This window comes from Gadus morhua, chromosome 23, assembly GCF_902167405.1.
Source record: "Gadus morhua chromosome 23, gadMor3.0, whole genome shotgun sequence".
NCBI lineage: Eukaryota > Metazoa > Chordata > Actinopteri > Gadiformes > Gadidae > Gadus > Gadus morhua.
The window spans coordinates 18,252,093-18,263,151 of record NC_044070.1 but is presented as its reverse complement, the minus strand read 5'-3'; the positions used below and the strand labels follow the sequence as shown (position 1 = coordinate 18,263,151).

Below are 11,059 nucleotides of genomic sequence, written 5' to 3'. Positions count from 1 at the left end.
GAGAGGGGGGAATAACTTCGGTCGCACAAAACAGCCTCTGTGTTATGTTGCTGTGATGGTGAGGGGAACTAGCAGAGGTTAAGGGTCGTCCATACATCCTTCCCCCCGTCATCTGCCCTGTTTTATCTTCTCCATCACCACGGTCACGCTGACCCCCCCCCTCCGCCCTCCTCCACCCACCTCCAGCCCTGATGTACGCCAGCATCTTCGGCAACGTGTCGGCCATCATCCAGCGGCTGTACTCGGGTACGGCGCGCTACCACACCCAGATGCTGCGGGTCCGGGAGTTCATCCGCTTCCACCAGATCCCCAACCCTCTGAGGCAGCGGCTGGAGGAGTACTTCCAGCACGCCTGGTCCTACACCAACGGCATCGACATGAACGCCGTGAGTGCCACAGCGGTCGACCCGGGACCGGCCGGTGAACCGGGACCGGAACACGTCTTACTGTCGCTCACTCTCTCTGTGCCTCTCTCTCTCTGTTTCTCTGCATCTCTCTCTCTCTCTCTCATCTCTCTCTCCTTCTCTCTCTCTTTCTCTCTCTCTCTCTCTCTCTCCTCTCTCTCTCCTCTCTCTCTCTCAGACAGAGAAACAGACAGAGAGGGATACATGGGCTCTTGTAGTTATGGTTTTGTTGACTAAAAGTTATTTATGCTGAGACGTGTTCTCTTCCTCTCTCTCCGGCTTTCTCTTTCTCTCGCCCTCTCTCACTCTCTCCTCTCTCTCTCTCTCTCTTTCTCTCTCTCTCTCTCTCTCTTCTCTCTCTCTCTCTCTCTCTCGCCCTCTCTCTTCTCTCTCTCTCTCTCTCTCTCTCTCTCTCTCTCTCTCTCTCTCTCTCTCTCTCTCTCTCTCGCCCTCTCTCTCGCCCTCTCTCTCACCCCTCTCTCTCTCTCTCTCTCTCTCTCTTCTCTCTCTCTCTCTCTCTCTCTCTCTCTCTCTCTCTCTCTCTCTCTCTCTCTCAGACAGAGAAACAGACAGAGAGGGATACATGACTCTTGTAGTCATGGTTTTGTTGACTAAAAGTTATTTATGCTGAGACGTGTTCATTTTTGCACCAATTACTCATTGTTATGAGCGTTTGAAGTTGCTTGCATGCTAGCACTGCCTTATAAAGATCGAAATACTTGTTTTTGAACCCCTTTATGGTCTCTGCTATGGAAGTAAAGGAATGACGGTGAAACCTGTTATTGAGGCTCCTGATTGGCCCTGGCTCGTTTTCAAACATCAGGCTGCTCTCACATAGTTATTAATTATCTATATTGTGAAAGTTTACTTTTAATGGTACCTTCCACGACCCATTACTCCTTAAGATGGGTAAAAAAGGAGAAAGAAATAAGTGAAAACCAACAAAATGTAATGACAAAATATATAGATATATATTACCCATACATGCGCATGTGTTAATATATACTGTAATTCATAAAAAGGGGAATGATTTGGTTGTTTACAAGTTTAAGATGAAAGGATTCATTGATACAGTGTTGCATACAGGTCGTCTCTAACCAGTCCCCTCTCCTCTCCCCCCGTCCCCTCTCCCCTCTGCCCTCTCTCCTCTCTCCTCTCCCCTCTGCCCTCTCCCCTCTCCCCTCTCCCCTCTCCCCTCTCCCCTGTCCCCGCTCTCCTCTCCCCTCTCTCCTCTCTCCTGTCCCACTCTCCTCTCCCCTCTCCCCTCTCCTCTCCCCACTCCCCTCTCCCCACTCCCCTCCCCCCTCTCTCCTCTCCCCTCCCCCCTCTCTCCTCTTCCCTCTCCCCTCTCCCCTCTCCTCTCCCCTCTCCCCTCTCCTCTCCCCACTCCCCTCTCCCCTCTCCCCTCTCCCCACTCCCCTCCCCTCTCCTCTCCCCACTCCCCTCTCTCCTCTTCCCTCTCTCCTCTTCCCTCTCCCCTCTCCCCTCCCTCCTCCCCCCTCTCCCCTCTCCCCGCCCCCAGGTGCTGAAGGGTTTCCCCGAGTGCCTGCAGGCGGACATCTGTCTGCACCTGAACCGCACGCTGCTGCAGAACTGCAAGGCCTTCAAGGGCTCCACCAAGGGCTGCCTGCGCGCGCTCGCCATGAAGTTCAAGACCACGCACGCCCCGCCGGGCGACACCCTGGTGCACGCCGGCGACGTGCTCAACGCCCTCTACTTCATCTCCCGGGGGTCCATCGAGATCCTTCGGGGGGACGTGGTGGTGGCCATCCTGGGTGAGGGGGTGATGGTGGAGGAGGTCCGTTGGAGAGGGGTTGTGGTTCATCTGCGATGTCTGGTGGTGCTGCCCAGATGATTCTCCTGTGGATAGTTTCCTCTCGGTCCAATGGCGCCCTCTGCTGGGGGAGGAAGAGCACCGTCAAGACGACTTGATACATGTTGATTATAATACGTGACATGTCACGGCTGGTCCTGTGAAACTGAATCCTTTGTCAATGCATCGATGTTGAAGATGTGGGCCTCAACCAAATTACCATTTACACCTATTTAGTTCTTACCCAATGTACCGTTTGTATAAGGAATTACAGTACTCTCCAGCAGTGTAGTATTTGTAAAGCCAGACTTCTCCGAGACTTCTTTAATACGAAATCTGTTCTGGGGTCAGCCTTATGTCTGGGTGTCCAACTGTGGGACCCAGTGCAGTGCTCTCCTGGAAACTCTAACCTCTTCCGTCCCTCTCGGCCCCTTCAGGGAAGAACGACATCTTCGGCGAGCCCATCAACCTTTACGCGAGGCCCGGCAAGTCCAACGCGGACGTGCGCGCCCTGACCTACTGCGACCTCCACAAGATCCTGCGAGAGGACGTTCAGGAGGTGCTGGACATGTACCCCGAGTTCTCCGAGCACTTCTGGGGGAACCTGGAGATCACCTTCAACCTGCGAGACGTAGGTCCCCCGCCCTACGCCGCGGCCTCTTGGGTTTATTTTGATGTCGTGGCACTTGAAGTACTCACTTATTGTCTGTTGTACGTCCTGGCAATTATTGTACGCACTCATTGTGTGTTTTACGTCTTGGCACTTAATGTACGCACTTATTGTGTGTTGTACGTCCTGGCACTTAATGCACGCACTTATGTATGTTAAACGTCCTTGCAATTAAAAATAGCACATGTGTAGCGTGTAATCCTAGCTATCTGTGTTGTGTACGGGGAATGGGTTAACCTGCCGATTATTAGTGGTTGGCACTTGTTTCTGAGAACATCCTTACTGTACCGAAAGCGATATATTATTGTTTCTCTGTCTTCTGGCAAATGTACTTACGTAAGGCACTTTGGATAAAAGCGTAATGTAAATGTGATGTTGTGGCCTCAGAAGAGCAAAGCAGCGGTTAGAAAGAGCGATGTTGATACGGCCCTGGGTTCACCTCGTGCAGTGAGTCTGGTCAGCTCTGGGTAAGTGACCGTAGAAGTGACCTCTAATACCCGATCTTTTCACAGACCAACATGATCCCCGGCTCGCCCACCAGCGACGACTCGGACGGCGGTGGTTTCAACAAACTCCGGCGGCGTAAGCTGTCTTTCAGACGGCGCACAGAAAAAGGTAAACAGGCACACAAGCCTTTCGTCTTTCTTTGACGACGGCTACACGATCGACGGCCCCATTGGAATGTCTGTGTTCTTAATATGTATCAGCGCTGGCCTTCGTGAAGAAAACGCTCAAGCTTCAGTAATGGTAATGGCCGGCATTTATGCAGCAATATTCTAACCCGTGGCCACTGAAAGCGCTTTACAATATTGCCTAACATTCACCCATTCATGCACACATTCGCACACCACCGGCGGTGTCAGCCGCGCAAGGTGACAGCCAGCTCGTCAGGAGCAGTCAGGGACACCCCGACACTCTAGGAGGAGCCGGGGATCGAACTAGCAACCTTCTGGTTACCAGCCGACCCGCTCTACCTCCTGAGCCACATGCCGGCCATAATGCTCCCGATTAGGGTTAGGGTTCCTTGAAAGCACGCTCATCCTCCACTCTTCCCCTCCGCCTCCAGACCACGCGGACGCCGGCGAGATCAAGAAGTCCCAGAAGGCCGTGCGGCGGAGGAGGAGGTCGGCGTCGGGGTACCAGAAGGCAGAGGAGGGCCTGAAGCCGAGTTGGGATGGGCATCGCAGCTCCCTGTCCTCCCCCACCAGCGGAGACGAGGTCACCCCCCTCCCTGCTCCTGGCGCACTCGTTCACCCGTTCACTCATCACGCATTCATCCTCACCATTCACTCATCACCCATGCATCCGTTCACTCGTTCACTCTTCCCTCATCACCGGTCACTCATCACCCATTCACTTATCACTCATTCAATTATACACTCATCACCATTCCTTTTTCTTTTACAATAATTACAATCATGCAACAGACAACGCAATAGTGAAGTTGGTTCTTTGTGACAGTCACAGCTTTGTCCGCGGCCATTAGCAGGCCTCACTTTTATCCCCGCTGTTCAAAACATTTAAACTCTGTTAAGATGTTGGCTTGCATTCAGATGGATTTGGCTCGACTCCTTGCCAGTAGTCCACCAGATTGTACATTTCCTAAGACATCCTTCACCGTGTTCGCTGCAGAAGCCCACCCCAGGCCAGTAAACACTGCTCCTGTTGTTAGCTCCTGTAGTCTGAGCGAGGTGCTCGGAGACAGCAGACCACTAACGAGTGTGGGCTAACGAGGTGTGACCTAACGAGGTGTGTGCTAACGAGGCTCTGCTCTGACACAGGGTGAGGACCCTGCTGGGGTCTCCCCGGCCCCCGGGTCCACCCTGCTGGACCCCCTGCAGGCCCAGGCCCCCCCGCTGAGCTTCAGCCAGGTCCCCGACGGAGACGCCAAGACGGGGAACACCTGCAATGCCCTCTCAGGTACACCCCCATGATACAGTACACACACCCTGATACACTGTCAGGTAGACCCGCATATTACAGTACACACACCCTGATACACTGTCAGGTAGACCCCCATAATACCGTACACACACCCTGATACACTGGCATACACATGAGATAGAAAACTCATTATGATGATGATATAGTACTCAGTACTAGGAAATCAATACAGAGTTGGCTTTCCTCCACTGATGCAAGAGTTTCTCTGTACTCCTTGTAGTCTGACTTTGTGCCTCACGAGAAGATGATTTACCGGGACCCATGGTGGTTCTATATCGTCAGCCTCACAGCATAATTGCCTAAGTTATATTTTAAGGGGTTCATCTTGTATTTAGAGTCAAATAGATGACAGATATAAAGCAAAAAAGCCCTGTAAAGAGCACTCTGATTGGCTGAGGATAGAGACAACGAGGCTCAGTGTATCAGCAGCATGAGGAGAGCAGAGTTAGGTTAGATTGCACAATTTGGCCAAAGTTTGAATCATCCCCCTCCTTCTCTCCGCGCCCCCCTCCAGGAGCGTTCTCGGGCGTGTCCAACATCTTCAGCTTCTGGGGGGAGACCCGGACCAGCCCCCAGTACCAGGAGGTCCCGCGGTGCAGCCTGCCCTCCCCGCCCCGGGCCAGCGCCCCCCTCCGCGGGCTGAACCGCCAGCAGCGCTCCGAGCTGGAGTCACGCCTGGACCTGCTGCAGAGGCAGCTCAACAGGTAGGGAGACCCCCCTGGAGAACCCATGGGGACCCCCTGGGGACCCCCTGGAGACCCCTCTGAGGCTCTTCCATGTTTTTCGTTGGGTTCTCTACAAAGTAGAGAACCTTCCATGAGGATTATGAGATTCCCAGCAGAAGGAACACGTTGAGGAGCTCTTCAGACGACAGCTGATGTTCCAGGGCTGGGCAGTCAGGCCGGTCGGTCTCCGACCCAGAGGACCCGTCTCAGAACACGGTCCTCTTTAGCCCTCCCGTCCCAGAGGAACCGTCTCGGGTTCCTCTGGGTCGGTCTCAGAGACGGGAGGGCTGGAGAGGACCTTGTTCTGAGACGGTTCCTCTGGGTCGGTCTCAGAGACGGGAGGGCTGGAGAGGACCGTGTTCTGAGACGGTTCTTCTGGGTCGGTCTCAGAGACGGGACGGGCTAAAGAGGACCGTGTTCTGAGACGGTTCCTTTGCGTCCCCCTCCTCGTGTCTCCTCAAGCGGTGCCCCAGAGATGATGTGAGATGCCGTGTGTTTGTCAGGTTGGAGAGCCGCATGTCCACCGACATCGGAGCCATCATGCAGCTGCTGCAGAGACAGATGGCCCTGGTGCCCCCCGCCTACAGCACCGTGACCCCCTGCCCCCCGCAGGTTAATACACACACACACACACACACACACACACACACACACACACACACACACACACACACACACACACACACACACACAGACACAGACACACACACACAGACACACATGCGCACACAAACAGAGATGTTTAATAGGGACACAGCCGTATGAGCCCTAACGTACAGCATAAAGATACCCTGGGTGTAGTGGCTCATTAATCAGACTATTTCAACAGGATCACTGCTTTACCCTTTTACACCTTCCAACCCATCGTATCAAAAAGAAAGCCTTCAAAGTAACGCATGAATGATGTGTTCACCCCTTCATCAGGCTTCTTCATACCCCGGTCCCGGACCGGGTCTAGGTCCAGAAGAGAGACTGGTCCTGCCTGTGGGGACCGAGGCCCTGACCTCCCTCTCTCAGGTAAAGCTCCCCTTGGTGAGTCTAGACCACCAGCCAACTGGTCAAGGAACCGGTACGACCAGATCAGTTCTCTCTGAAACGATGTGTCACATAGAACTCAGAGGAAGGCATCCAACGGATCTCCACCAGGGTCACGGCTTCCCCAAGACCCTCTAACTCGTATAGAGAGAACCTGCTTAAGTCCCTCTGACTCCTAGAACCTTCTCAAGTCCCTCCGACTCCTAGAACCCCCTCAAGTCCCTCTGACTCAGAGAACCCCCTCAAGTCCCTCTGACTCCTAGAACCTTCTCAAGTCCCTCTGACACATATAGAGAGAAGCTTCTCAAGTCTCTGACTCATACAAAGAGAACCTTCCCAAGTCCTTATGAAATATATAGAGGGAACCTTCTCACGTCCCTCTGACTCAGAGAACTTTCCCTAGTCCCTCTGACTCACATAGAAAGAACCTTCTCAAGTCCCTTAGACTGAGAGATCCTCCTCAAGTCCTTCCGACTCGTGTAACCTTCTCAAGAACCGCTGACTCACAGAACCTCCTCAAGTCCCTCTGACTCATAGGACCTCCTCAAGTCCCTCTGACTCATAGAACCTTCTCAAGTCCCTCTGACTCATAGAACTTCCTCAAGTCCCTCTGACTCATAGGACCTCCTCAAGTCCCTCTGACTCATTAGAACCTCCTCAAGTCCCTCTGACTCATAGAACCTTCTCAAGTCCCTCTGACTCATACAAAGAGAACCTTCTCAAGTCCCTCTGACAGTCCTCTGACTCATAGGACCTCCTCAAGTCCCTCTGACTCATAGAACCTTCTCAAGTCCCTCTGACTCATAGAACTTCCTCAAGTCCCTCTGACTCATAGGACCTCCTCAAGTCCCTCTGACTCATAGAACCTCCTCAAGTCCCTCTGACTCATAGAACCTTCTCAAGTCCCTCTGACTCATACAAAGAGAACCTTCTCAAGTCCCTCTGACTCATAGAACCTCCTCAAGACCCTCTGACTCATAGAACCTTTCTCCTTCCTCAGATCCTAGACCCCCAGGACCTACTGGGGTTTCCCAGAAACCCTTTAGAGGCCCTGCAACCCCAGGACGCCCCTGGTCCTGGACGCGGTCCCGGCTCGGGTCTGGATCAGGACCTGGAGATGGACCTAGGACTGGGGAGCGCCACGGGCCTCGTCCCAGGGGCCGGGATGGACCTGGGTCCGGCTCTGAGACCCATCCTGGACTTGGATTTTGGGAACCAGGCCTCCCGGGGTTCAGGCTTCGACCTCAGCCCGGGGAGGGGGGCCCTCCTGGACCTAGAGGCGCAGCGGAGGCGGTCCCTCCAGGAGCCGCAGACCCCCCTGGACTCACGGACCCCACAGAGACACGGCTCCGACCCGGGAGGGAGCTGAGGGGACGGAGGGCCGGGTCGGGGGGGGGGGCGGACCGGAGCCCTGGGTGGAGGTGAGGGGCCTGGACGGACCCCTGGGGGGAGACGGACGAGGGGGGAAGGGGGAGGAGGCTCTGAGGGGACAGAGGGTCTGGTCTCAGAGGGACCCCCCTCTGGGGCCTTTCTTCCATTTCTCGGGCCCCTTCTGATGAGCAGGACAACATGGAGGACTCTGAGAACCTCCTCACCCCCCCTCTACAGCCCACCCAAGACACGAGGAAAGGCTGGTTGGGGACCCCCCCCCCCTGCGCATGGCGTCTGAGACAGACTAGACCGAGGTCGACATGTGGGATCCTACACAAACACACAAGCATACACACATATACACACACATACACACACACACACGCGCGCACGCACACACACACACACACACACACACACACACACACACACACACACACACACACACACACACACACACACACACACACACACACACACACACAATCCTCTCCTAAGTCTCTGGAACTCTGGAACTTTGTACACTTTCAAACATTGGTACAATTACACAACTTTAACCAAAAAACACAAACTAAGCCTGAGAGGACCTCCTCTGACATCCTCTTTTTTATGTTGTCCGGACCGTCCAGAGGTCTGACTCCAGTGACTCTGAACCTGTAAACCAATCCCTTTACTGCTGTGTCCAGTGTTGGATGATTCAACAAGAAGACATGACAACAGCACAGAGTTACACAAACCAAGTAGCCATTTACGTCTTGCACTGAAAACCTTGAGGAAACTCTTAATATTGTTATTAATATTCTTAATATTATTATTATTCTCTACTCTACATGTCCGTGGCGCTTCCGAAAAGCTGAATAGCAAGGCACACTGGTCGGGCGAACTCCAGAGTTAGCTGGCCTAACAGAATGCTGATCGCTCCGCCCACCCCATATAGCCCCGCCCATCTCGTATGGCCCCGCCTATCCCATATGGCCCCGCCCATTCAGTATGGCCCCACCCACAATGTATGGCCCCACCCATCTCGGGCGGTTAGGGTTAGGGTTAGGTCGGTACTGGAGGCTGAAGATGAGAACGTTTCCTGAAGAACAGATCAGACGGCCAATCGTAACCATGAGCTCATCAGCTCACTCTGAGTGAACTTTTAGTCAGCAACTCGTAAACTGGCAAACTAATCATTTCAATCTTAGACCTGAGCACCGGAACCATTATTTCTAGCAGCAAATGTTCTCCACCTAATAATGTACAACGTTAGCACCAATGCAGAGATTGCCGTTTGTCTGTGGTTGTTATGAATATTTATTGGCCTGCTTGGATCTTGAGAGTTTCATTCATCCATTATAACGGTTGTACGATCATTCTTATTTTTTACTCTAGTTCAATTTGCTACCTCAGATTTCATTGGTCCTTAATCTTATTTTCAGACCCAACCCGGAGTGATTTCATCATGTATAAATTAATCATATATTACCAGTTTGCCAGCTTACAAAGACGGAACCAGTGTCCCCGTTTGTACCGTACGACTTGCAAACACTGGAGAAAGATGCTTCTAAACTGAGAGGGGGTCAGCGACCTTGATCTGCTCTCAAGAGGGAAAGATCCTTAGTTTTGCTGTTTGGTTTTACAACTGTTTCTGCACATCTGTGTGTGTGTGTGTGGGTTTGTGTGTGTTCCCTCGCTCTGATCATATCTTAATTTGCATTGGCAGGGAAAAACCGTACTTACTGCTGACAAGAGTATGTTTTATGTGTAACACATCTTTTGGTTTTGGGATGAATGTTTTTGACTTCCTAATGTCTGTATGTTGGCGAGAGATTTCTTTATGCTTTCAGCTTTAACCGTCCAGTGAAAGGAACTCAAAGCAATAGTTAGTCCTGGGGAGCTGGAGAGAGGAGAAGAGAGGAGGGGTAACTTGTAGCAAGATCTCATTTGAAAACATATACTCTCTAGGAATGGATATGAGTTTGACACAGGGTCTTGGGTAACAAGACACAGACGCTCATCCCAGCTGGCGAGACAAACTCTTAAATCAGACACTATGTTGAAAGCAGTTCACGGACAACAACACAAACCTGGGTTTGGTATTCAGGAGCCCCGTTCGATTCCTTGGAGTTCTGTATTGAAGTACAGTACCCCTAACATCCCTGCTGAATTACAATTGATTTCATGTGGTCAAATTTCCATACCTCAGTTTGTAAACTGTTTATTGCTTGTGACACAAGCCTATAAATATATCTCTGGCCTTTGTTTTCCTGGAGATAGAAGACTAGCGGAACAAACGAGACGAGGGAAGCCATGACATCTGTGGTGAACTGCCTCATGGATGCAGGCCTTTCTTGGTCTCCATTTTTGGAATTTCTGCCCTTTGTAAAATACAGAAATTAATAGGATAAGAGCCATCTAAGATTAGCAAAGTAGCTCTGTTAGCCACGGCACCACTTCTGACCTGTTCCTGCTTTTTTACATTTGGAAGAAATACCCCAACAAGAGAAACAAGTTAACCTGATGCCTTCACTTTCTCTGTTCATGATCGATTGTACATAGAAGTCCACATTTAGACGAAGCACAAATGGATTATTTTCCGCCCAAAATCTCCTTCAACAATACATAAGACACTATAGTTTAATAATAGCATGTTAGATGGATAGGGATCCCTTCGAATGGTGGGGAAATTAAAAAAATAATTATAATATCCCGAAAAAGTATATATTTTCTGAATTGTATCGAGGACTGCTTCTGTTGTGGAAAAAAGTCCAACAGGTAAACACACACTGGCGATTGAACAGTAAAGAAAACTGGAAGTAAGCAGAAACAGGTTAATATGACCGAATAATAACATCACAAATCAACCTACTCACTAATTATCTCTATGAAATCCTATTTGTGTCTGTAAACACTGTCTGTATCTGCTGCTGCTTGTGGGCCTCGGCTGTCTATTTATTTATTTATGTGACTTGTTGCTCTGTTTGTGGACGTGCCCTCCGCTCTTCACCGCTGGAGGGTGGAGTGTGTGAAGGCTTTGTGTGTTACTTTGTTTTTCCTCCCAGTGTTTTTGTGTGTTGAATTCTTTCCTGAAGATGTACATCTGTAAAGCCGT

At 51.5% G+C, this 11,059-nt stretch overlaps 1 protein-coding gene across 3 annotated transcripts in view; it reads left to right on the top strand.

Annotated features, from left to right (window-relative positions):
- The window catches only part of kcnh2b (potassium voltage-gated channel, subfamily H (eag-related), member 2b), a 135,657-nt gene extending 124,598 nt beyond the window's left edge, over positions 1-11,059 (top strand). For all 3 annotated transcript variants that reach the window (XM_030349316.1, XM_030349314.1, XM_030349317.1), the window contains 10 exons: positions 187-386; positions 1,927-2,179; positions 2,655-2,848; positions 3,400-3,502; positions 3,954-4,105; positions 4,669-4,807; positions 5,346-5,535; positions 6,060-6,168; positions 6,481-6,573; positions 7,592-11,059. In XM_030349316.1, the coding sequence (XP_030205176.1) occupies positions 187-386; positions 1,927-2,179; positions 2,655-2,848; positions 3,400-3,502; positions 3,954-4,105; positions 4,669-4,807; positions 5,346-5,535; positions 6,060-6,168; positions 6,481-6,573; positions 7,592-7,960 (1,802 nt within the window). In that variant the 3' untranslated portion in view covers positions 7,961-11,059. The remainder of the gene's footprint in view (positions 1-186; positions 387-1,926; positions 2,180-2,654; positions 2,849-3,399; positions 3,503-3,953; positions 4,106-4,668; positions 4,808-5,345; positions 5,536-6,059; positions 6,169-6,480; positions 6,574-7,591) is intronic.